The sequence below is a fragment of the Asterias rubens genome, chromosome 7 (assembly GCF_902459465.1).
Source record: "Asterias rubens chromosome 7, eAstRub1.3, whole genome shotgun sequence".
In the NCBI taxonomy this organism is placed as follows: domain Eukaryota; kingdom Metazoa; phylum Echinodermata; class Asteroidea; order Forcipulatida; family Asteriidae; genus Asterias; species Asterias rubens.
The window spans coordinates 7,942,442-7,969,063 of record NC_047068.1 but is presented as its reverse complement, the minus strand read 5'-3'; the positions used below and the strand labels follow the sequence as shown (position 1 = coordinate 7,969,063).

The 26,622-nt window shown below is 38.4% G+C and overlaps 2 protein-coding genes across 4 annotated transcripts; one reads left to right on the top strand and one right to left on the bottom strand.

Moving 5' to 3' along the window:
- Positions 1-895: 895 nt before the first annotated feature.
- Positions 896-25,696, bottom strand: LOC117292140. 2 transcript variants are annotated; one of them, XM_033774068.1, is made up of 5 exons: positions 25,350-25,696; positions 24,522-24,805; positions 4,122-4,707; positions 2,844-3,173; positions 896-2,495 (listed from the first exon to the last, which is right to left on the bottom strand). In XM_033774068.1, exons 1-5 carry the CDS (start codon positions 25,475-25,477, stop codon positions 2,198-2,200), a joined length of 1,626 nt encoding a protein of 541 aa, XP_033629959.1. In that variant the 5' UTR covers positions 25,478-25,696; the 3' UTR covers positions 896-2,197. The 2 variants fall into 2 exon arrangements, with proteins under 2 accessions (XP_033629959.1, XP_033629960.1); XM_033774069.1 differs by lacking the exons at positions 24,522-24,805; positions 25,350-25,696 and adding an exon at positions 5,087-5,104.
- On the top strand, positions 5,456-19,994 carry LOC117292139 (sushi domain-containing protein 2-like). Of its 2 annotated transcripts, none has more exons than XM_033774065.1 (2): positions 5,456-5,750; positions 16,369-19,994. In XM_033774065.1, the coding sequence occupies exon 2, from the start codon at positions 16,377-16,379 to the stop codon at positions 19,923-19,925; it is 3,549 nt and encodes a 1,182-aa protein (XP_033629956.1). In that variant the 5' UTR covers positions 5,456-5,750; positions 16,369-16,376; the 3' UTR covers positions 19,926-19,994. The 2 variants fall into 2 exon arrangements, with proteins under 2 accessions (XP_033629956.1, XP_033629958.1); XM_033774067.1 differs by having other exon boundaries at positions 5,456-5,786.
- Positions 25,697-26,622: the final 926 nt, after the last annotated feature.

Sequence of the window (26,622 nt, the reverse complement as noted above, 5' to 3'; positions counted from 1 at the left end):
CTCAGATTTAGAATTTGAGGTCTCGAAATCAACCATCCAAAAGCATTCAACTTGAGCTCCAATATTCACAGGTTTGTTATTTTATGCATATGTTGAGATACACCAAGTGAGAAGACTGGTCTTTGACATTTACCAATAGTGTCCACTTCCTTTAGCGGTAGGTATTATCAACGTCAGCTTGAATGGATGAATCATGTTATTAAATTAAAACATTTCTAAGAAACTGTTTCTTGTTTGAGGTTTAACCTTGTAAACTGGCTCAGCCTATGATGGTGTTAGCAGGCCTTTGTTTGTGGACATGTAGGCCTACTGTATGCATTGAAACCATGTACACAGGCCTACCAACAGGAAATGGAAAGGCTCTGTCGGATATAAAATATCAACACAAGTATTATCAACAAAAATAAAACTATAACAAATATTCTTGAAAGTCATTTCAAAATGGTCTGCCCTTTTCTAGCTTTTCTTTTTAAATGCAATGAGTAATGATCATAATTCATGGGTATTCAACGAGCCCTCCAAATTAAGGATTTCTTTTAATTGAGTTTGTTTCTCAATGTTAACTTCAATCATGAACATGTTCCTTGTAAATTGCCTTCACTGCTTAAAGACACTGGACACTATTGGTAACTGTCAAAGACCATTTGGTGAATCTCAACATATGCATAAAATAACAATCCTGTGAAAATTTGAGCTCAATATTGGTCGTCGAAGTTGCGAAATAATAATGAAAGAAAAAAGATCCTTGTCACACAAAGTTGTGTGCGTTTAGACGGTTGATTTCGAGACCTCAAATTCTAAATCTGAGTTCTTGAAATCAAACTCGTGGAAAACTATGTCACTTTAGAGGGAGCCGTTTCTCACAATATTTTAAACCATCAACCTCTCCCCATTACTCGACACCAAGTAAGGTTTTATGCTAATAATTATTTTGAGAAATTACCAATAGTGTCCACTGCCTTTAATAACAAGATACAATGTTCAAAAAAGACTCACTAAAGTACAATTAATAAAATAATTAACAAATTAATTACAATTTCTTTCTTCAGCTGCATTTATTGTTATAATAAAAAAATAAAAACATTTTATTTAGTTTTAAGATGAGATGATCTTCCCAACAAGGGAACTCAGAAAACTGTCATTAAGCTGGCATTCATACTGAAAATAGCAACAGTGCTATAGTTTTACAACCTAGTAGTCATTATGCTGTTACCAGAATGGTAAGACATTCAAATTAAACCAACAGACCTCTGTGCCCTGAAAACATCAGAAAAAGATTTTTAAAAACTAAGGTGAAAATTCACTTACCGGTCCCATCGTTTCTTGTTGACCACATTTTTCAACTCTTAAGGATAGCTCCTTCCTTTTGTAGAAGAATTTTTGTAAGCGACACTAGTTTGTGAACAAATTTGAGTTACTGAAGATTGGCTGAAGAGTTTTAATACTGTTCGAGTGATTAAAACTGTTTGAAATTAAAGAAACAAAAACATCAAGACAATTAAATTATTACGCTGACAAAATTACCACAAACAAAAATTAACAAAACTTTAGCTGCATCATTAAGCTAGACTAAGCTTTTACTTCTACTTGGCAGAGTATATGAGTTTATGAGTTTGGATTTAATTTTAGTGAGCAATATGAGTAAATTTTTTTGCTTGAAGAAAAGGTATATAAAATTGGTAATCACTTTTAAAATTAGTAGCAATAGTACAAAGCAAAAATATATCAGTTTTGGTACTGAAAGTGGATGAGCTTTCATCAAAAGAGAGTTACCTGTGAAAATAGACCGCTTGAACAATGCACAGCGCACTTGCCCGCGCATAACCTGTGTGCCTTTTTTTGAGTCTTATCATTTCGAAACATGCACAAAATAAATTATTCAGTTTTTCAGATATCAGTTTTATGGACCAAAATTTTGATCTGGTTGTGTATTCCTAAATTAGGGTTTATTCTTCCTGCGTTGAAATGTTTGCTCCAGATTTTCGCAATATTTCAAAAATGCGACCAACATTTTGAGATGAATTTTTCATATGTTAGTTGTCTTTTTATACAGCTACATTTGTATAGAGTTTAAAAATGGAGGGTTCATAGAACCCAAGGTATCCTTCACGTTAAAGTTTTTTTTTAGTTTTATAAAAACTTAAAATCCTGGATTAAAAGCACAAACTAAATCTAGTTTAGTGCAAATTTAAGTTGGCTATTTTCGTCGTTTTACTTTCTGCTCTAAGACGACGTCACTCTCTTCAGCAACAAGCTTCTTAGGATTGGGGACTGTGGGCCTAGGGCAGGTTATATCTGCTCCTTTCTCACTGCAGAACTCTCTAACTTCATCAAATAAGTACCACTGACGTTCTGCGTCAAGTCCTGGGGGTGTAAGCTCCTCTGGAAGTTCTACAGGTGGTAGAGTATTGGGTGAACGTAGGAGGTTGAATTTCTTTTCTTCATCGGACTGTCTCTTTGAAGCATACACGACACCAGGTTCCTCGCATGAAAACCTTTAGAAGAAAAAAAAGAAAGAAAACAAATTTAAACATTTTCAACACTCAATGTTGTTAGAAATTACTATAGACTATTTTTTCTCAATTCTGAGTAAGTAGCACTTTTTGGTTATTTTTACTTGCCGAGTTCTTGCTCGCTGTTTTTTTTCAGCTAAATGTTTTAAAAAGTCACTATCTTAGTAGAGTTAGAAGAGGAAGTAAAAAGAGGACGAGAAATAAAAAGAAGCAGGTGTTCCCTTTTAAGAAGATTTTAGTTGGTTTGAAATTTTATTGCTTTATCCAATGGCCTTTCGTAGACAGAAATGGGTAAACATAATATAAAGAGGAAAAAATGGAAAACCCTACCGGAAATGCTGAAAACTCTTGATGCCGACATCACCATCGATCGGCTTGAAGTACGCCCCAAGAAATGTTTGCCAGTCATAAGATGGGACAAAGACTTCCTGTGACTCGCTGCCAACTAGTTGAGCCATGTTCAAACGGGTTGCTGTACTCTCGACAGTCACGCGCGCTATATCTTCTAAGGTTGACACTTGGGTGCGGCGATATTTCTGCTTAAGAAGGCCAAAACACCAATCCGGACTGAATTTGGTGTGACCAGCCACCATGAAGTTGAGTGAGATGTCCTTGTGAAGTCCATGCAGAGTCCTCCACATAAGATAGAAAAGCATGTATCTACAATCAAAATAAAACGTTGTGTTTTAATGTGCGATTGCACCACGTGATGGGGTTAAGCAATTAACCAGTCATGCGTGACCGGGGCGTGCACCAAGCACCATGCAAGCCCTGGCCACGCCAGTCGTGTTACTGAAATCATCCTGTGTGCTGTGTGCCTCATTTGAGCTCCTCTCAACCCCCGGTGCCACCCACCTATCTGGTAAATATTCCCCGAATGTTGCTATAGGATAACAATATAGCGCCATTCACAACATAAAAAGCAAACCAGATGTCATTTCATTGGAGGTGTGGCACAATGCTACAAACGGCTGCAGTCGCTGCAGTAAATATGCAAGGGTTCCAGAGATCCACTGAAAGTACAATATATCTAAACAACCTTGACACTATAAATTGACTAACTTAGGTAGAGATCCAGGGTTATCAGGTCAATGAAACAGAATTATGAAGTGAACAGATGAGTTTTGAGTAGTTGTTTGAAAGAACTAGCAGATGAACCTTGGCGAAGAAGAAGAGGAAGATTGTTCCAGAGAGATGGGCCTGCGTAGGAAAAGCTGTGGTCACCCCAAGAGGGATGGCACTTCCAATCTCTCTCAGGACAAATTGACAATAGCATATAATCTAGGCCGATTTCACAAAGAAATAAAATTCATCCGAAGCCATTTTTTAATTATCACCATAGTGATTTGTACTGTGACATCACACTTAAATTTAGCAACTACGATTGATTTGCAGTTACGATCAATCTTAGATCTTTGTGAAATCGGCCCCTGATAAGCACAATATGGACAGCACAAGCATAGAGCAAAAACTAAATGAAATGTAACGCACCCTCTCCAGGACAGCAGCAATGCTTTTAGGAGAGTATATAACAATTCAAGATTCAAGAGTTCTGCATAAAGACCACATTTTAAATTAGGAAATGTTAACGAACATTTTCTCTTGTACCTATTTTTGTTCTGTCCTGAACAGTTGTCGCAGTGCAGACTGAGATGTTCTTCGCCAAGTCCATAATTTTCAAAGAAATGATGCAAGTAGCTGATTACAGCGTTACTCCCTTTCGTCGACGTCATCCCTTCATCTATGAGGTAGTTCACTTGTTGAGGAACTCCCTCGCAGCAGACTCCGAAGATGCCACACTTTCTTAGATCCACGAAGTACATAGGCCCGGGCTGGAGAGGATTTGAAGGGTAGTGAATCTGTTGAGCAAAATCAAACGAATAATGCATAACGCACTCCCTAGAGCAAGGGTCGTTTCGGCCTAATTTTAAGCTTCCATCCGCAACGACGACTCTTGCATCAGCAACCTGCTTCTTGTACAAAGTGCGCTCTTCTTTGACGTGTTGAAGGTGGGCCTCCTGCCTCTGCAATGTAGCGGTCTTCTTTTCTTCTTCACAGTTGACGGTCCTGTTGATGAGGTTGTTGTTCTTCTGGCACTCCCAGCAGAGGTCAGTCATTGGTCGACAACACACAATCCGTGGACAGAGTTGTTTCCAGAGCTTCTTGAAGGTGGCCAGTGCTGCTGCTCTGAAGCCTAAAACAGCAAGGAAGATTAACAACAGTTTATCAAAAGAGATGTGCTTCACCAACCAGTCATCTTCAATAACAAAGGCCATATATATTTGGAAAAGAAAATTCTTTTCTTTACAAAATGTCTCAAAAAGTGAAATAAATAGAAACTATAGACATTGAGAGTTTGTGAACAAACTCTAGGTGTTCGGTTTCCGGGAGTAAAAGGCAGGTGTAAAAAACAAATATTGCACCTTGCTTTGTTCTCAAGATTTGTAATGAATGATAAAAATTGCAAAACTTGTCAAAACAACATGATTTTGGGTTACCAACTTTTAATTGAAAATGTAAATGAAGAACCCTTTTTGAAATCTGGGCTAGACTTTATGCATAAAATAACAAACCTTTGATGAAAGTTTGGGCTCAATGGTCATCAAATTTTCAAAAGAAAAATGACATAAAAGAAAATCGCTTGTTGCATTACTTTGTGTGCTTTCAGATGCCTAATAAAAGGCTGCATCTGAAGTATTTTGTTTTATGAGTGATAAATTACTTCTTTCTCGAAAAGTACATTACTTCAGAGGAATCAGTTTCTCACAATATTTTATACCATCAAAAGCTCTCCATTGCTCATTCATCCCAAGTAAGTATTTATGCTAACAATTATTTTGAGCAATTACCAATAGTGTCCAGTGCCTTTAAGAAAAGAAAAACATTATGCACAATTTTTTCCCATCAAAATCTGCTTGCACATTGTGAAATCGTGTGCGATTAGCCAATAACTTTTCAATTAAAAGGGACTTCACCTTGACATTGAGCAATGGGTGAAATTTTGGGTATTTCCCTTAAGACTTGCTACTCGCTACGCCCCAATGACACCTTTTCATGAGATTCCTTTGTCATGTTCGTGTAACATTAAAAACCTATAAATATCACCAGATTGAAAAGACCTGAAATACATAAGGGAGGGGCCATGTTTGGAAGGTGTCGGCATAACTCACTTTAGACTTCACTTGGAAACAGTGCATGTTCAAGCTCCCACTATACGGTGAAAAGTGATCCTATCAGGTAACATTACTTAAAGGAAGGCAGTGGACACTATTGGTAATTACCTAAAATATTGTTTAGCATAAAACCTTACTTGGTAACGAGTAATGGGGAGAGGTTGATAGTATAAAATATTGTGAGAAACGGCTCCCTCTGAAATAACGTAGTTTTCAAGAAAGAAGTAATTTTTCAGGAATTTGATTTTGAGACATCATCAGGCTTAGAATTATGATCTGCAAGCACACAACTTCACGTGACAATGATGTTTTATCTTTCATTATTATCTCGCAACTTCGACGACCAATTGAGCTCAAATTTTCACAGGTTTGTTATTTTATGCATACTTTGTGGTACACCAAGGAAGTGAGAAGACTGGTCTTTGACAATTACCAATAGTGTCCAGTGTCTTTAATTGATCTGGTTATTTCACTGTTTACAACCTACTTGGTAAATACATTAAAGAAAAAAACTGGGCTGGATTTCACAATAAATTAAGACTATAGCCTTAAGTTTTTAATATCTCATAAGACTAGTCCTAAGTTCGGACTAGTCCTAGCTCTTTGAGGACATGTTTGGTATTTTGTCAAAGACACTTGGTGTATATCCAAGCATTATGCATAAATAAAAAATCTGTTTAAATTTGGGCTTAGTTGGTCATCGAAGTTGCAAGAAAATAGTGACAGAAAAAAACCTTGTTGCACACAATTTCATGACTTCAAGACTGAAGTCTTTCTCCAAGACTGAAGTCTTTCTCAGATTAAAATAATTTGGTGAGAAATTACCTCTTTCTTAAAAGGTACCTTACTTCAGAGGGAGTCTTTTCTCACAATGTTACATACTAAGAACAACTCCTATGAGTCGTTTGTGTATGCAAGTACGGTACATGATCCCTCCACAAAGCGTGTATGCACAAGCAAATTTGTTACATTTTGTCACAATTCTTAAACGACAGTTTAAAACCTTGCAGGGTCAAGACTGTGCTTAGTCACACGGCCACAACCCTGCCGGTGTTAAACAGTCGTTTAAGACCTTGTCGCTACACTTCATTCCCTTATTTTAAGAAAATAAATAGGCTGGAGCAGTTTTGGCTAAAAGATTTGTCAAAGACAAGGAAGACTTCTTTTACATGTGGTGAAACTCAAAGGCCATGCTATTTTGAGATTTTCTATGTTATTGTTAGAATTCCATGGTCAAACAAAATTATAGGGAACAAGTGCATAATAGAATTTAAATGTAAAAGTAATGTTATGGGGTGAAAATAATATTTGTTGAAGACTTGCTCGCCTGTGCCCCCTGCTTGTCAGTAGCACAGAGTTCATGACAAGTCAAGCCATGATAAAGGGCCCTGCTCATGATCAAGTTTTAGGTGAAATATTGTGGCTCAACTCTGTGACAATTAGATTTATGATAGACCACTTGTTTGGTTCATCCATGTCATTGGACAAATCCGTTGACAAGTCAGAATTGTGTAAAGTTTCAACTGTTAAACAGAATTAGTAAGGATGAAAAACATTTAATTTTAGTCATTTATACTAACTAAAGGTTCATATTTTCCTCATAAATTTGTTATATTAAACTCTTAATGAAGATTCAATTCAATTCAATTCAACAAACATTTATTTCCACAAAGGGTAATCAAAAAAATAGATAAAATAAGACTAATACGTGGAGGCATTACCCAGGAAGCCGAAGCTTATAAACGGAATGCCTTAAACATACACAAAAATAGACTTAAGTAAACAATAAAGAACAAGCGAAACAAAATACAAAAGACAAAACAAAACAATGAAACAAAAACAGATAAACAAACAGAGTGGACATACAGTATCGCAATCTTCTCTCGAGTTAGGAGGAGTTCATCGTCTGAACTTAGGACTAACCTTTTTTTGATATATCCTAAAGGACATCTAAGTGAAATCGACCCCAGGGTCAGCATTGATCCGGATCATGGGTCCTGATCCTAGAGCTTGACCCAGTTTTGGTTCAGGCTGATCCGGTAACTGTTTTAGGATTTGAACTATGGATACTGGGCCTGTTTGACCCATATCTAAGACATTATGACACAGATTCAGGGTCACGTTGATCCAGAAATGGGTCAAACCCATGTGAAACCCAGAACCGGGTAAAATCTGACACCGGAGTTTTGCGAGTGTGAAACGTTTTTCCTCTAAGTAACTCAAGCAGTACGCTGCCCTTTCATAACACATTCCACAAAGTGCATGGATCATTTCCGTACACACTTTTAAAAAGACTCGGCAAAATGCTTAGAGAATTGGTTGTGGCAAAATAGTCTAGACCAGATTTCAAAAAACCCAACTTCGAGCGGCATTTTTGAGTAAAAGTTGGTAAATTACCTGATTCAACTAATTTGGGGGTGCTGAATCCGAAAATGATGGATACCAAGGCTAATTTTTAGTCCTTGTCCCTGAAAACCAAATTTAAAACAATACAGAAAACCTAGCAGACGACGGACTTCTCGCGTGAAAATTAGTCAGGTTCTGCTGTGGTTTCATATTGATGTTGTCAGGATACCATACGGGTCAGGTACAGGTCAGGTATCCGTTACAAATTTTTGAGTGTACTGGATAGATCTGCAATCAAATTGCACTTTCAGAGGGACCAACAGGTGCTTTCAATGTCATTTTGAAAGTATTTGAGTTAGTGTTTTTTTCTAATAAAGAGTTATTTATTATTTGAACATAATTTCTCTGTTGTTAAAAGCACAAACCATTGATTATTTTCTCTTATAATGTAGGCCTACACTACACAGGTAGGCCTACCAGGTGTAGTCTAGACAATGATACTTCATGGCTTGAAATTATCTTACCAGTCAAAACAAAAATTATTTTAAAGGATTTTAAAGTAACTAATTTTTTGATTACAATTCTCCCTCGTTTTAAAAAGTATTCTCCACAGTTTACAAACCAATCTAACTGTTGTAGGCTAACAATTGAAAAAAATCCAGTTTGTTTGTTTGTTGGCAGTTTAACGCATTGTTAGTCGTGTTTGTACACACACGGACAAATTTCACTCAAGAAGACGATAGTAAGATTCAGAAACAAAGGACAACAAAATATGTATTCTCCCCCCCATTGATAAAACAATCCACCCCTCTCTTTTCAACTGGGTGTGAAAAACAAGGAAAAAACTAGACATTAGGTGTTTGTGAACAAACACAAAGCTGTTCCGTGTTCTTTTGCTTTGATTATGTGTTAACAATACCAAGGAGTCTATAACTGAATGTTTGAAAAATACTGTACAGTGTCTTGAGTTACAGTGCCACTTCATGGGGTCACGGTAACCTAAGGCTAATCTCTAACGCCCAAGGAGTCTGTAACTGAAAAAAAGTTAGAAAATCGGTTGTGTAGTTCTTGAGATATGGTGCCACTTCTGGTTGACCCGGAAGTAGAGGTCAACTTGGAGTCATGGATTTTCAAAGTTTATTTTTAATGCCTTAGGAGGATAAAACTGAACAAACAGGATTGAAAATCGGTTGTATAGTACTTGGCGTATGGTCCCTCTTCCGGTTCACCCGGACGTAGAGGCCAACATGGGGTCACGAGTTTTCACAGTCAATATTAATGTCAAGGAGTCTGTAAGTGAAAACAAATTGAAAATCGGTTGTTTTGAGTAGTTCTTGAGATATGGTCCCACTTCCGGTTGACCCGGAAGTAGAGGTCAAATTGAGGTCACGGTTTTTCCAAATTTGTCTCCTATCCCCAAGGAGTCTTATAACTACAAACAGTCGACATTCTTAAAGAAGAATGTCGTCTTCCTGTGATAATTTATCTCGGAATGTCGACATCCTAAAAGTAGGATGTCGTCTTCCTGTGATAATTTATCTCGGGATGTCGACATCCTAAAAGTAGGATGTCGTCTTGCTGTGATAATTTATCTTGGTATGTCAACATCCTAAACGTCAGTTGTCATCTTCCTGTGATAATTTATCTCGGGAAGTCGACATTCTAAAAGAAGAATGTCGTCTTCCTGTGATAATTTATCTCGGAATGTCGATATCCCAAAAGTAGGATGTCGTCTTGCTGTGATAATTTATCTCGGGAAGTCGACATCCTAAAATTAGGATGTCTTCCTGTGATAATTTATCTCGGGATGTCGACATCCTAAAAGTAGGATGTCGTCTTGCTGTGATAATTTATCTCGGTATGTCAACATCCTAAACGTCAGTTGTCATCTTCCTGTGATAATTTATCTCGGGAAGTCGACATTCTAAAAGAAGAATGTCGTCTTCCTGTGATAATTTATCTCCGAATGTCGATATCCCAAAAGTAGGATGTCGTCTTGCTGTGATAATTTATCTCGGGAAGTCGACATCCTAAAATTAGGATGTCGTCTTCCTGTGATAACTTATCTCGGGTGGTTGACATCCCGAAAGTAGGATTTCTTTTGTTGAAAGGATTTTACTTGTATACGTTTTGTTAACTAGTATTACATTTCCAACAATATTCCTAATATTCATGGTCATAAACTACGTTAAACTAAAATAATGGACGAAACAAAATGTCCCACTGTTACCCTCCACACATAAATTTTCTTGTGAATAGTAGCTGTGTATGATTCATGGTGCGCTGAATAATGTGGCGATAACAAACTTTTATCATTTTGAACTGAATGCTTGATTTATTATCTAGAGGTAAATGCTTGAGGCCAGTAAGAGTATTGTGCACGTACACCATGTAGTTTTTGTTGGAAACCGTTTGCTAACAGCCATTTATGTTACCCTTTGAAATAAAATCAGAAAATTTCCAAGTTTGCTTGTTGCATAGAATTAAATTGAAGATGATGCCTGAATTGATTTTTACAATCAGCGTTGGACTCTAGACTGACATGTTGGACTCCTTGAACACTCCAAGTGGTTCAATAGGTAGTGCAATTCCAATACTTATGCTGATGTTCTCATGATGTCAGCATCAACAGGAAGTTCCAACAACTTTGTCCCCTTGTACAATTAAATATGCAAATATGGGTCACGTGGTTAAATAATTACGATTTTTAATTTTTTTGGGGGTCGGTGGTTTGATGTTTGATCTAGTACAAGTTGATTTCACAGTACTCTTAACCACCAAACTCTGCGCTTATGATTACCATTTTTCGCTTACTGTGTTTTTAAACATCATCGTGTCATGCATGCACACAGGTTATGTTGGGCTAACATTTGAGAAAAAGAAAAGGCAATCCTATCGATATAAAGATAAGAATCTAACCTAAATATTACAAAAAGAAATATTTTTTTAGTTTTGGGGGCTAAAAAAAATATGTTTCCCGTGCGCAGATTCGAACTCGCATGTATCAGTGAAGAAAGCGCGACTGATGACCACTAGGCTATGAGGGCCAATACAATAATCGAGGGTTTACATGTATGTATTTCAACAGAGGGGATTATGATCCGGCGAAATAATTCTCGTGTCATGATTTTGCGAACATTGTCACTAAATATGAACTGCTAACGCCTTTAACTATTAAGTAGGGTTGAAATGTAGTATTAGATTGCCTTAAGGGGGTTTTTGACGACGACGTCGATGTTGTCAAAAACCCCTATCTAATTACCCACATTCGTTTTAACGAAAACCATGCACAGAGTAATTGGTCCAGAACGCGGTTAGAAAAACAAGGACAAATTTAACGCCCGTTCTAACGAAAATCCCCAACCTCCGTACTTTGTGCGTGTACAGAGTAATGTGTCCAGAACGCGGGTAGAAAACAAAATAGTATAGATTCCTCTCAAGAAGTCAACAACTCATTGAGGTACATACTGTGTTGTATTACCAAAGAGAGTGTTTCACAATAACATGAAAGTGACTGCATCAAAATTACAAATTAAAAAATTCAAATGAAGACCACGTGGTTAATTAATGAAGAATTTTTACACTTTTTTGTTAGAGTAAAGCTTATGTTCTAAGCTTCAATTTGATATATGATTTAACTATTTTATCCTCATACTTTAGGAGTAGGGGCCTGAACAAAAACGCTGTACAAACGCTATGGGGTTTTAGGCGGAAACAAAGAATAATAATAATAATAAAAATAATAAAAATCTCGACGAAAACAATACCTGTTCCGACGGTAGGTCGGAACAGCTAACAAATATCTCTTTATCTATTATTACCGCTCAATCCACAAGTATAGACTCCTACTTTATTTTTGTATGTCAGCTTTTTTTTGTCAGAATAGTTCAAGATACTTAGAGTGCGAAAATCAAGCAATATTTTTCAGTTTGTTTCAGTTTGATGTCACTTAATATTATGTCCAATAAATAACCCAATCTATACTATTAAAGCCGTAACCCGCGCCATCTTGGATTGAAATTAGAAGGTCCAGTGGCATGGCATCCTTGTGGAATTCAACACAGTTGTGTCGTTTCAGACGTCGAGTTGCAAGTTTACAAAACCCTGAACCGAACTCCCTTTTATGAGTCGTCTGATTGGCTGGTAATGAGCGATATCTCCTTACATGTGTGGTTGTCTGGTTTTGATATGGGCGACCTGTTGGTCGAAGGGGGAAGCCGTAGGCTGCACACACAGCCATCTCTTAAGGCAGACCTACCAAGTCTCACGCATTAGGCGTGAGACTCACGCATTTGGGCTCTGTCTCACGCTCACATGCACAGGGGGGGGGGGATGGTGGTGTTGAGCTTTGAAAAATCTCACGCAAAGCTGGCCTCTGGACTTGGCATTTCTGTTAAGGTTTGAAGTGGGTGGCGACCTCAAACTTCCATTAACATTCCAGAGTGACTCATTGATGTTTCGCAGGGTGCAGTTTATTGCTCCGTGGGTGCATGCACCTCTAAATGGTACAGACTGGTTTATTCCATTTTGTACAGGGGGGAAGGGGGGGGGGGTAAATTCGCGTGTTAAATAAAAAATATTAAGGCTTTACGAGAAACAAAAATACATGCGTCTGTTACAGATGTGTTTATTCAAAATAAGTCACTCATGTAGGCCTACCTAACTTTTCAGCATTTTTTAAATGCATCAAACAGCAACCAACTGTTGCTAATAACTTTATTTGTTCCATTTAACCCTGTTCCATTGTTGGTACAGTAAACATGTACATGTCATCCCCACACACACTGCAGAACTTATACACTCAGAAATTGCAACATTTTCAACAATGATGCAAAACGCTATTTTGCTATTTGTAAACTATGTGACACTTATCTTATATAGAACAAATTGTTCACAAGACGAAAGTGTATACATTACTGATTCTTTTCATATAAGTTTTGCCAGTTAAACCTAAAAGAGTACATGAAATTACTGTTTAAGAATAGTATGTTTTCAGAGTTACAAACTTTGTGAAACATCAACGGCTGTTTTGGAGCAGGAAACGAACATTCCATTGATCAAAGTTCTGAGCAGTTCAAAACTTAAAGCAGTTTGGTCAGGACTCATGATGTGCATTTGCCAAATCCGTTTTGTTCTAAGCAATCGGCCGCCAGGTTTTGTCAACAAAACCCATGTGCGGCTGAATCGGGTACATTTTTAGGAGTTTTTCCTTATACAACCAATTTGGACGTACAAACCCTCAAAACAACAAGGCAACTGTTTTCTAAAAGTGAAAAGTGAGAGGATGTAGGAGTAGTTAATAAAGACCAATAAAATTACAGTTTCTATGTAGTTTGTATAGGGTTCCAGAGATATGATAACATATAAAATTGGATGTTCTCAGAGATATGATAACTTATAAAATTGGATGTTCTATCAGGGAACTTCACGCTGGGCTTCATGTTGACCAGAAAGTTTACAATGACAATTAATTGATATGAGAATAAACTAAAAATTAATTAGGCCGACGCTCTGTTCCTTCCCAAAAGCGGTGGTAAAAACAGTAGATTGGGTATCTGTTGCACAGCATGTTCCGAAAACTCGCTTTATTTGGTGCTCCAACAACTTTGTATGTGTTGTGGACGTACGCTCGATAAAGCACGATGAATGGGGCCTAAGATTCTTAAATCGTTTAAACGTTATTGGAAACAGCATTCACCATATTACAGCAACCAATCATTAAATGTATTTTTTTTTCAGTAGAAATTGACTTTGTAGTAAAAGTGTTTCGAGCCATCCATACCAACTGGCACGTTTTTTTTTTTTTAATCTGTTTACCAGAACTTTTTCCTTTTCAGTCAGATAACTCTGCCGGCTATTAATTAGTTGCTGTGATTATGAGTTTGTTTTTTAAAAGAGGGTACTACTTTCATACAAGCCTTTTTAGTCGGATATCTTCTCTGCTATATTATTATTGAGGGGGAGACCATGCAGAGACTCTTGCGAGCCTTTAATCGAGTAAATCCGCGGCTATCGGTGACTATGGATTTGTTAAGGAGGGAACCAAATACCACTGCTGATTCCAAATTCATCGTGTTATATTGTCTGATTGGCTCTTTGACAAATACTTGACTAATATGTATTGGAATTATACCCAATGTGCTAAACACAATCAAATAAGTGTGTCATTATAGCAGTGTACGTGCTATATTTTTAGTCGACTAAGTAATTACCCTTACAGTCATCTTAGAGGAGAAATACTCAGTGCAGTGAAAACAATTAATACAATGACAAAAGCAAAGAGGCGAAAAATAATCCACATTTTATACGGATAATGCGTATAGGCCCGCTGGATCAACACTAAAATATCACGTAAAACCCTACATATCATGCCAAGTACCATCATTGCCAAGTATACCCTTCCCAAATCAAAAGACAATAAATGACAATATTCAATACCGATTATAAATACAATTTCTAATCCAATCCTACAAAAAGATTATTACCTGTAAGAATACCTCCCTTACCCCACATTACCTTTCACAACATTGTATATATACTAGAATCCTCCTCATCTAGCGGGATGCTGCTAGTGTATATAAATTTTAAACAAATGTTTTGTAATATTTTGGCTCCCATCCCTGTCCTTACAGAGACATTTCTATAAAAGAAAATACCAAAATTAATAGAACACAACACATTGCAATTCGATTGAATAATGACTTGCGAAAAAACACAAATCATCATGCAGATGGACTATCATTCAGGAAACTGATGAGCAAACATATAATTTTGTAAACATGTAAATTTCCTTTGGGGAGATACAGTTACATGACATTACAAAAATGCCTCTATGGAATCGACGCATCAAAGCATTCCATTCAAGCTGATATTTCCCAAAATCCAATAGTGTTTTTCCTAAAACTAACCTGATTTTATGTTATGTTATGATAGAAGTATACCGGAGAAGGTATCCTTGTAGTACTAGACAACACGGAAACACATACAACAGCTTGGTGCAAGGAGGCATCTTCTTTTCAGTGTATGTCATCCTTTCCAGCATCCACTTATGTACAGAATCATCTAAATCGAAAATCATATACTATCAAATTGCAAAGAAGTCTGCTTTTTTGTTTACCAAAACAATTTGCCACAGTTTATACTCCAAACTATGATTGCTAATATCGAAGATACGCACACCTTTGATGAATGATTCATTGCTGGGAACCGTCCTAGCTGACATACAAAAATAAAGTAGGAGTCTATACTTGTGGATTGAGCGGTAATAATGAATAAAGAGATATTTGTTTTTTCCTTGTTTCTCACACCCAGCTGAAAAGAGAGGGGTGGATTGTTTTTATCAATGGAGGGGATACATATTTTGTTGTCCTTTGTTTCGGAATCTTACTATCGTCTTCTTGTGTGAAATTTGTCCGTGTGTGTACAAACACGACTAACAATGCGTTATACTGCCAACAAACAAACAAACAAACAAACAAACAAACAAACAAACAAACAAACAAACTGGAATTTATTTTTTCAATTGTTAGCCTACAACAGTTAGATTGGTTTGTCAACTGTGGAGAATACTTTCTAAAACGGGGGAGATTTGTAATCAAAAAATGAGTTACTTTAAAATCCTCTAAAATCATTTTTTGGGTAAGATAATTGTAAGCCATGAGTGTGAACACTAAAAGCTAACCTATTCAAAAACAGGGAGCACTGAAAAGTTGATATACAATACAATTTTCTGTATCATTGTTGAGTCTAGACTACACCTGGTAGGCCTACCTGTTTAAGTAGTGTAGGCCTACATTATAAGAGAAAATAACCAACGATTTGTGCTTTTAACAACAGAGAAATTATGTTCAAATAATAAATAACTCTTTATTAGAAAAAACACCAACTCAAATACTTTCAAATTGACATTGAAAGCACCTGTTGGTCCCTCTGAAAGTGCAATTTGGTTGTATATCTATCCAGTACAATCAAAAGTTTGTTACGGATACCTGACCAGCACCCGGGTACCTGCCCTGTATGGTATCCTGACAACATCAATATGGAACCACAGCAGAACCTGACTATTTTTCACGTGAGAAGTCCGTCGTCTGCTAGGTTTTCTGTATTGTTTTAAATTTGATTTTTCAGGGTGAAGGACTCAAAATTAGCCTTGGTATCCACCATTTTCGGATTCAGCACCCCCAAATTAGTTAAATCAGGTATGTTACCAACTTTTACTCAAAAATGCCGCTCACTTCCTTAACTATAGAGCCCTTTTTGGAAATCTGGTCTAGACTAAAATGAAGGTTTTTTTCCCTGTATACTGATGCTTTAATATCTTTATATTTTCTGTTTAGTTTACAAAATGGAGAGTGTGATGAGTCGTTGTGTGTGGTTGATCACCATACTTGCACTCTTACAAGGCCAAGCTCAAAGTCAACTCACACCAATTGCGCCAGGTTGCAGTGGGATATCTAGAGGTGAACATTTCATCATTGGCTTTACTGATAACATCGAGGACAAGTATACACCAAGTAGAGAGCTGTTCATTTTAGTGGTTGCATTCAACAATCAGCAAACCACAAGGGTAACAATAAGCAGTAAGCATCAAGTTGGTGGCCAGCCCTTCTCAGAAACCTTTGATGTAGATCAAAGTGGATTTAAACAAGTGAGAGTGCCTGTAGAACTGACAATGACTGACACTGAAAGAAGCTTCAAAACCATCGATATATTTGCGACAAACGAGGTCTCTGCATACGGTTTAATGTACCAGGACTTTTCAACGGACGCCTTTCTCGGTATTCCAACAAACAATCTTGGTATGCAGTACGTAGTGGTAACGCCAACAGTTACCCGTCCTGGACATTTTGCCATCATTGGAACTGACACAGACTCCACCCAAGTTCAAGTGACAATGCAAGGACCTGCAACATTTGAAGGAAGGCCATACAGCCGAGGTGACATTCTGAGTTTTACGCTGAGTTACCAAGAAGCCGTGCAGATCCGAAGCGAGGATGACTTGACCGGGAGCATCATTCAAGCTGACAAACCAGTTGCAGTATTCAGTGGCAGCGAATGTGAAAGAAACCCTGGCTCTGCATGCGATACGCTAACGGAGCAGCTGGTACCCGTTAAGAGTTGGGGGCAGAAGCACATTTACACCGCATCCCTATCAACGGACAGCAACCAATACTACATTGTTTCCTACTTTCCAGGAACGAATGTTTCAATCCCGGGCCTTGAGCCTCTAACATTCAGTGCAGGAGACTCATGGGAAGGATTTCTAACTGGATCTGGTCTAGTAACCTCAACCAAGCCGATTCTGATGATGCAGCAATTAGCGACCATTAACGGCAATACTGTCGATCCTTCCCTGATTCAAGTACCGGCTGTGGAGCAGTTTGGGTCTAGGTTTGGGTTTACGACACCTCCTTATTCTGGAGGTGATCGTTCAGAGGGTTACTTTAATTTCATTACCATAGTCGTGAAAAGAGATGCGCGTCAAACTGTCTCTCTGAACAACGCCCCAGTCAGCGTTACTAACGGCATACTACCTGTAGATGAGCACGACGTTCCTGGAACTGACTACATCTCAATTACTATCCAAGTACCTAAAGGGGAAGGCGTTTACTATGTAGACAGTCAGTCTTCACCAGTGTCTGTTATTGTATATGGTTACGAGAGAGCCGAGACATATGGTTACGCTGCAGGTTTGTCCCTGGATAGTAACGAGCAGCATCTGAGTTTCACACCATACTTCCTGAGGGAGCTTGGTGGAGAAAGGTTCAGTATCACTGTACCGTGCACCCAAGACAGTAACGAGGTTAATATTGTTCGAAAATGCAAATTCTCTACAGGTGTTGGAGATGTTGAGGTTGATGGTGTTCGAACCGGCAGCTATACTCTAGAATGCATTACCCCTACCTTCTACAAGAATGGTCTGACAGCAGTCTATGTGTCCCTTGATGGTGGTAGCACTTTCCCATACTCTGGTGTCGTCTATGTTCCATCTGAAGAAGACCTTCCACCACTTGTTACTGTCCAGCAGATGAACCAAGAAGCCGGTAGCCGTGTCATTGATCTCAACTCAGCTGATCCGATCTACATTTCCTGGGATCAAACATTAGTCGGGGATGACGTTTCCCACGTCACTGTGATGGTACGAGTTTCAAGATACAACACTGATGGGTTTCCAGTTCTAATGGAAGGAGTTGCTGTAAAAAGTAATGTTGTCAACAATGGCACTCTATTTATTCCTGGCCAGGACTTAAAAACATTCATCAATCCCGCAAGTAACGACCCTTCTCTTGTAGCGTTTTATATCACTCAATACAACCAGCGGCGTCGAAGGGACAATGTTTACGCTCGAAGAATCTATTCTGGGGTAACGCACGTAATCAATTCAATTTTGAATGTCCCATGTTCAGTTTTCAATCGTCAGTTGAATAATGTTGCTTCTGGCTTAAATCCATGCCCATGTACTTCAAATCAAGCAAATGTAAATTCTCTAAACTTTGTGGAAGCAAACTTCTTGAATTCCTTTTTCCATCCCGGGGCTGAGACATGCTATAGGTCGACCACATCCTCGTCAACAGGTTCAGGTCAGCAGTGTTGCTATGATGATAACGGAGACATCCTGGTCGGCTCCCCTGGAGGAGGAACAGCCGATAGATATGCACCTGGCGATCATTTCTGGTTCCATCAATGGTATGACGTCCTGCCCTGGCTCGGATGCTGCAAACTGTCCAACAACTGTGAGGCGTATTATGACAAACGACCATCAGATGACTGCTCTGAGTACGTCCCTCCTCGGCCTGCTGGAGGTACGGGAGACCCTCATATCACGAGTCTTGACGGGAAGAGGTTCACCTTCAACGGAGCTGGAGAGTTCCTGATGGCATCATCGACTCTTCATAACCTGACCTTCCAAGCCCGTATGGAAGTCTACCGAGATACCAATGCATCAGTGTACACTGCAGTCGTCATTCAGACCAACGATTCCGCTAAGGTGCAGGTGCAAAGGTCTAACATGAACCAGACCATGATCCTTGTAGATGGTGAAACGATACTCCAGGATTCCAGCCCGATTCCAGTTCAACACCACAAAGGCCTTCGAATCAGCTTCAATCGAGATCTATCAGAGATCAAAATCGCTTTGAAATCTGGTGTTGCTGTCATCGTTTATGTCAAACCAGAAGTGATGTCTTTTATTGCTCAACTGGACACAAAGTTCAAAGGTCAGGTTAAAGGTCTGTTGGGCAATATGAATGAAGACCCGGATGATGATTTACAATTTCTGAATGGCTCTTCATTAAACACTAATGCAGCGCTGTATGAGGTTCATGAATTAGGGTTGGAGTGGTTAGTAACAGAGGAAGACTCCATTTTTACCTACATTTCCCCTTACGAATACAAAACGTACCTATTCCCTGAATTCTCCCCAAATCTCGTCTCTCCTGATCCAAACCTCATCAGTCAAGAAATCAAGGACCTCTGTGGGGAGTCATTTGAATGCATTTTCGATGCCATGACGACTGGTAGCCTGTCATTAGCCAACGAAACACTCCTGGTAACCGGTACCTTAGAGACTATACAGATGTCCTCCATTAAAATTGTCAGTTGTGGATTTCCGGGGAAAGTAGAGAATGGGAAAATACATGGGTCGGTTTACTTGGAGAATTCCACCCTTAGGGTCACCTGTGACGGAGGGTTTACCCAACAAGGGTCTGCCTCACTCTGGTGTCAGGGTGATGGTCAATGGTCTTCCAATCTGCCCGTGTGTGCTCAAGAATCAAAACAGATCAATGTCGTAGTTGTTTTACTCATTGCTCTCGCTGGTTTTACCATTACCGTATTGATGATATGGGCTCTTTTTCCAATCAAGGAAAAAAACAATCCTGCTAAGCCTAATTAAAGGCACTTTACACGTTTGGTAATTGTCAAAGACCAGTGTTCTCACTTGGTGTATCCCATCACAAGAATAAAATAACAAGCCTGTGAAAATTTGGGCTCAATTGGTCATTGAAGTTTCTAGAAAATGATGAAAGAAAAAACACCCTTGTTGGACGAATTTGAGTGCTTTCAGATAGGAATAAAAGACTTCTAGCTAGAAGTCTTTTAATATTTTAGTGAGAAATTATCTCTTTCTCAAAAACTACGTTACTTCAGAGGGAGTCGTTTCCCACAATGTTTTAAACTATCAACAGCTCTCCAATGCTTGGTACCAAGTCATTATTTGAGTTAATATTTGTTCTGAGTAATTACCAAACGTGTACCTTCCCTTTAAAGGCACTGGACCCTATTGTGAGCATAAACTGACTTGGTAACGAGTAATAGAGAGCTGTTGAATTAAACGCAGTTTTTGAGTTTGTCTTCAATAAAATAAATAAAGGCTTCCGCTGAATCCTTTTCTAATGCATCTGAAAACACACAAAGTTGTGCAACAAGGGTGCCTTTTCTTTCACTAATTTCTTGCAACTTTGATGACCAATTGAGCCCAAACTTCCACAAGTTTGTTTGCATTATGTTGAGAAACACCAAGTGAGAATACTGGTGTTATAACCAAACGTGTCCAGTGCCTAAATAAGGGCGTATTCAAATTTAGGGTCTACAGCTACGGCTGCGTTGCTAAGGAAAGGACATTGTGATCCAGCCGTAGGCGTAGTCGCCAATTCAGACATTTAGTCATTGTGCACATGTAGACGTCACTGGAATAGTCGCCCTCTCATGGGGATAAAACAAAAATCATTGCCTCATCAATGTTTCATTGTGTTATCTCTAAGACTAGAGGTCGACGTTTGTTTAAGTCTCTTTTATTGGTTTACAGTATTGTCCAGTATAATGCGTTAGCAGTACATCTCTCTCTCTCGCTCTCTCTAGTCGACCGAGGTTGGAATCATGTTGAGGGTTGCCCACCCCTGTCTATCTCTTATTAGGTTGGGAAGATCAGCTGGAAGCACCCCGATGTCCCTAGCAACTACATCTGTATAGCTGAGCCTTTGTCTTCCCCCGTTTCTCCTTCCATGTTTTGGTGACCAGTTGATAAGTTGAGAGACAGGTTCTTTGGTGCTTCTGCATGAATGCCCTGCTAGTCTCAGACGATGCTGTTGTATTTTGGTGGATAGTTTTGGTTTCTTACCATTCAGTTCTGTATTTGTCATGTGTTGACTCCAGTGAACGTTGAAGCATTTCCGAAGGAGTTTTGTATAGCACCCATCCAGTTTCTCATCAAGTTCCCTTGTGACTGTCCATGTATTCGAGCCACACAATATAATTGATTCGTTAGTTTGCTCTTTTTGTTGAGGCTCGATTTCCATACAGCATTCATTTTGTTACACGCCGACCATGCCTATTCTTTTGATAGTTTCCCCTTTGCTGTCTCTCACAAGGGGCACCCAGGTACTTGTAGTTGTCAACTTCGTTTACCCGCACACCACTGCTACTTGTTTTGATGTCAATTTTGTCGTTGGTGTTGATGTTGATTGTTGTATAAGGTTAAGATCACACGTTTTAAAGTTAGGGGAAGGTAGCTACTAATGTAAATATCAAATTCAAGGGTTATGATAGAGAAATACAATCATACATGTACATATTAAAAAATTACTCATCATTTGGAAACGTTTAAATGGGCCTAAAAGTACGTTAACAATTGTGTTTGTCTTGGGGTTTTTGTTTTGTATAATGAGAAGGTGATTAACTATAACACTAAAGTTTACTTAGTTTGTTTTACACTAATTAAAAACCGACCAGACCTTACGTCTGCAATGTGTTTTAAATTGTAACAATGTATTTTATAATTTCAGAATGTGACTCAGATTACCATAACATGGTTGATTTTATTACATTTGCATGGTGGTTATTACATTTATGGGTGATATAACAGTCACCACTCACTCTATTGAAAATCGTTTAAGCGCAAATCTGAAATATAAACATGATATATAATTGTAGGCTTTGAAATTGGTTGTACTATTGCAGGCCTGATACTTCACGGAGGCAACGGAGGCAATTGCCTCCGTTGCCCCTTGTCATTGCCTTGGTGCCCTTGAAATGCTCCAGTAGAAACTTACAATTTCCTCATAGGGTGCCCTTTGCCAAAAAGAAAATGCCTTAGTGTCCTTGCCCTTTCAAAAACGAAGCATACAGCCCTGCTATTGTATTGTATTATTGTATGTGCTGTAAATATCAGCATTTTTTATGATTAGACTTTCTTTTTTTTTGGATAAACTGTATGTATAGTGATGAGACAAACATCAAGTCTCGCGCGTTTAAAACGATCAAACAACTCAAACCAAGACTATAGTTGAATTTATCTATGAAATTAAATTTATCTTTTCGATTCTGTTCAAACAAACCTCTTAAAAATTAGTATGTTAAAAATACAGTTTCAATTTGTATAATACTACATTGAATCCAAATTAACACTTGGGGAAGAGGCTGTCTATTTATCAGGAAGCCCAATTTCCAATCACGTCCGAATGATTAATAATAACAATACTCGATCTTACACGGCGCTTTATCACACCCCTACAAAGGAAAGGTACACATTTGGTAATTACTCAAAACAAATATTAACTTAAAAACTGACTTGGTAATGAGCATTGGAGAGCTGTTGATAGTAAAAACAATGTGGGAAACGACTTCCTCTGAAGTAGCATAGATTTAGACAAAGAGGTAATTTCTCACTAAAATCTAGCCAGAAGTCTTTTATTCCTATCTGAAAGCACACAAATTTGTACATCATTTTCTCGCAACTTCGATGACCAATTTAGGTCAAATTTTCACAGGCTTGTTATTTTATGCTTATGTTAAGTGGGAAGACATGGGTTTTGACTATTACCAAATGTGTACCTTCCCTTTAAGGGGCGTAGATCCAACTTCTCTTGACTAGACCAAGATGTATTCATTTTCTTTGGTGTTTTTTAAATGTGGCTATACTGTTCACTAAATTTACAGAATTGGTAGGGGGTAAAAATCGTCTTAAGTTCACAGATTTATACGATGTAATGACGATAGTAGATAACATCCCTTTGAATATTTCTGTATAAAAGTTTCATATTTAATGAGAAAAAAAACCAGAACAATAACAATATTAGTTTTTCTGCTGTTAGCCGAACACCTAATAACAATAGTTTTTCAACTGTTAGCCGTTAGCTGTTGGCCGAACACCTAAAAAAAACATAACATTAACAATAGTTGTTTGGCTGTTAGCAGAAACACCTTTAAAAAGTATTCTGAATTGTAAAGTTTTTTTTATGATCATTTTGTTGTCTGTTAACATTACTGTTATCATGTACCGTCATTCCTAAAAAGGCACTGGACACTACAATGGGTTAATAAACAAATCATTGTTAGCATAACACTAACTTGGTAATGAGCAATGGAGAACTGTGAGAAACGGCGCCCTCTGATGAAGTAACGTAGTTTTTGAGAAAGAGGTATTTCAGGCATCTGAAAGCACACAAATTTGTGCAACAAGTGTGTTTTTTCTCTTGCAACTTCGATGACCAAATAACTTTAACCCTGCTCATCGCTCAACAAAAACGCAAAACCATCGCCGAATAAATACTGCTCTGGAGAACCATGGAGAAAGATAGAACCAACACCAATTCCAGTTCCATTTATTTTGTTTATTCATTATCTTCTCGTCAATTTCCTTGAAATCCTAGCGGCTTCACGTTGTAAACATGCACGGCACCGAATGTCAATTTTGCAGCTAACTCAGGAACAAACTCTGTTAACACACCAGTGCAGATAGACTGTACATTTAGTCCTTTCTATGTTCAGCGTGAGCATTAAGATGCATACACCGCACGCACCACACACACACAACACAAGTCGGACTGTTTTTCACAGTCTACGGAACATAGTGAGAATTTAGTTGAGATCAATCGCTGTACATGTACAGTACATTTACTTTGTGACAAAATTCTCAACACATGCATATTCCCTTGACGTCAACATTTAGCAGGGTATCAGAATCGGATCGAGAAACACTTTGAACGTATTTTAATGCACGCATGTGTGGACGCATCCAGCCGTTCGCTTTCTCCGCATCCGACAAACAATTGATGTCCTTTCTATCAAGTGCCACAAACACTTAGTTTATCAGGTGAAAATAAAATATTTGTACTAATCCACAGTTTGACCTTACACCACCTGGACCTACCCCCCCCCCCCCCCCCATTTTTATTTCAAATTCACATTGAACTCGGAGACCACATATTTTGAAGTGAAAAATCCTGAATTCAGGAAAAATTCGGAAGATTCTCATGCCTGTTTTATGCATGTTGGAGTGAGAATACTGGTCTCTGAGAAATTAACAAACATGTCCAGAAGCCGATTTCAGAAAACGCTAGAATTAATCCTATCTCGAATCTTTGGATTTGGTAAAATACTTCCTAACATCTATGGATACGGAACTTGACCTAAGTCCTGAGTCCTAAGATTAATCCTAAGTTAGGACCAGTTTGGTGAAATCGACGGCCATGCCTTTAACATTGACACCCACCTGTTGTTTCCATAGCTGGCTTGTAGTAGTTCCTCCAGATGCTGGCTTTCGAGTTGGTTGATGGTAGCAGACAAAGATCCGATCTCTTGTACCCAGAAACACGACCAGGAAGAAGAAGTGCATGCTCCTCAGCAAAATTTTGGATGAACTGAAAAACTCTTTTAGTATCCTCGTAACTTAAAGTTCTGATACAGTCGACTCGGCCTCCAGACTTCTTACGACGTGGAGTAAGACCTTGCTCCCTGTACCATTTTTGCACAGCACTTACCTTGTTCTTGCTCACGCTAAAGAACAGTATGAAATAATAAAAAACACAAGCTTTTTATTTAGTGGATATCTTATATAAAAAGTCTCACTCTCTATTAAGTTGATCCCCTGGCTGTCGCTTCCCAAGTTGAATCCTAAACTTGGGTGTGGTCCCTGGCTACTCAGCAGTTAATGGTTCACTGACTGGCACCCCAAACAAAGATATTGACTAAATAAAGAGATTGCAACACTGGACTAGATATTAGCTCAGTTGGTAGAGTGCTGCCGGCACGTTCTCAAAAACTACGCTACCTTAGAGGGAACTGTTTCTCACAATGTTTTATTCTATCAACAGCTCTCCGTTACTCGTTACCACGTAAGGTTTTATGCTAATAGTTACTTTGAGTAATTACCAATGTTGTCAGGTGCCTTTAAAGAAAAGAAGACAATTATTATTAATCTTATTTTATATTATACTTTTGTTTGTTTACATGTAGATGAAACATACTGTACAAAAGTTTCACCTCACAATAGCCGAGCAAATTCTTTGTTAGTAAATATCACAAAATTAAATGTACTCACACATGAAGGAAACGGAAGGTCTTTGAACAAACCCTCATACTTCTGACAGTGTGGATACTGCGGGTTCTTGTGCGAGCTTTAACTTGGTAGGAGACCATTTCACTCATGTTCATCGAAGCATGGAACATCCCCAAAAGTAGCAGATCTTTTTCTCCTGAACAAACATGAGCCAATAATTAAGCTTTTCAAGAGCTTTCACATATTGTAGAGAAGTTTAAAAATAGATCTGCATACAAATGAAGTATCGAGCACAGTAAATCTTATCATTGGGGGAAAAAGCTAAAACTTCAAAACATTATGTTTTACTCCAATTGATGGGGTCCTTTGTTTTACCACCACTATTAATATTATAGTAGTAGTAGGTCAAAGTTTGATAAAGTGTTGCTATTTTTTCACCATTAACTAGCCTGTGAAAATAGGGTTAAAATATTATATGGTTAGTTTAAAAGCCTAGGGCTTAATAAAACCATCTCTTCTTTTATTTTGTCTCTATGTATTGTCAAAATGTGGAAAATAAAGTAAAGTAAAAGTGCAAAAGTTAGTGAGTTGTCATGGCAGAGCAGTTTCAATTTCTAGTTGCGATAACGTTACCCTCCTGCCGCCGTCGGGAGGAGGGTTACGTTATCGCAACTAATAAATTTCATGTTTTACTTTTAGTGATTAAGTCATCTGAGTGGGGCTTTGTAAGCGCAATATGTGGAAATATAGTTATTATTGTTTTCTACATTGGTAACTAAAGAGCAAGACTGAGACTGGGCACTCCTACTACATTCCTAGAACTGTGACTTTAAATACCTTCTGTCAACCCCTGCATGTCCAAACGAATGCTGCACACCTCCTCGACGGTGAACTGCTTGATACAAGGCTTTCCTTTAAAGGTCGAACATTCACAGTTGAAGTCCCGAGCTCTCCCCTGCTCCACGGCGCGATCATCGGCGACCATGTCCCCCAGTAGATGTTGCACACGCTGAAGCTCGTTGGTTGAAACGGGTGGTTCGTCGTCACAGTCAACTTCATCCTCATCTAGACTTGAAACAAAATTGAGAAAGACACTCGCTCCAGAAGCTCGGGGTGTTCTGGGTTTCCTGGGTGATTTGGTTTTTCTGGGTGATTTGGTTTTCAAGGGTGATCCTATAAAACCCGGAGCTTCGGTTGCCTCTTCTTCCCAACTCTCGTCATCATCATCGTCTGAACTTTCGAGGCCGTCAAATGTGAAATAATCCTTGACTAGCTGTATTAGAGCAGCTTCGTCCGTTCCTTCCTCCATGGAGAG

Bases quoted from the DNA above. Each gene is read 5' to 3' on its own strand.
- LOC117292139 (XM_033774065.1), top strand. From the start codon at position 16,377: ATGGAGAGTGTGATGAGTCGTTGTGTGTGGTTGATCACCATACTTGCA.
- LOC117292140 (XM_033774068.1), bottom strand. From the start codon at position 25,477: ATGTTCCATGCTTCGATGAACATGAGTGAAATGGTCTCCTACCAAGTT. The intron at 4,708-24,521 runs GTGGGTGTCAAT...TTGCTGTTTTAG, and splicing joins GCCAGCTATGGAAACAACAG to GCTTCAGAGCAGCAGCACTG. The intron at 2,496-2,843 runs GTAGGGTTTTCC...TTTCTTCTAAAG, and splicing joins AAGAGTTTTCAGCATTTCCG to GTTTTCATGCGAGGAACCTG.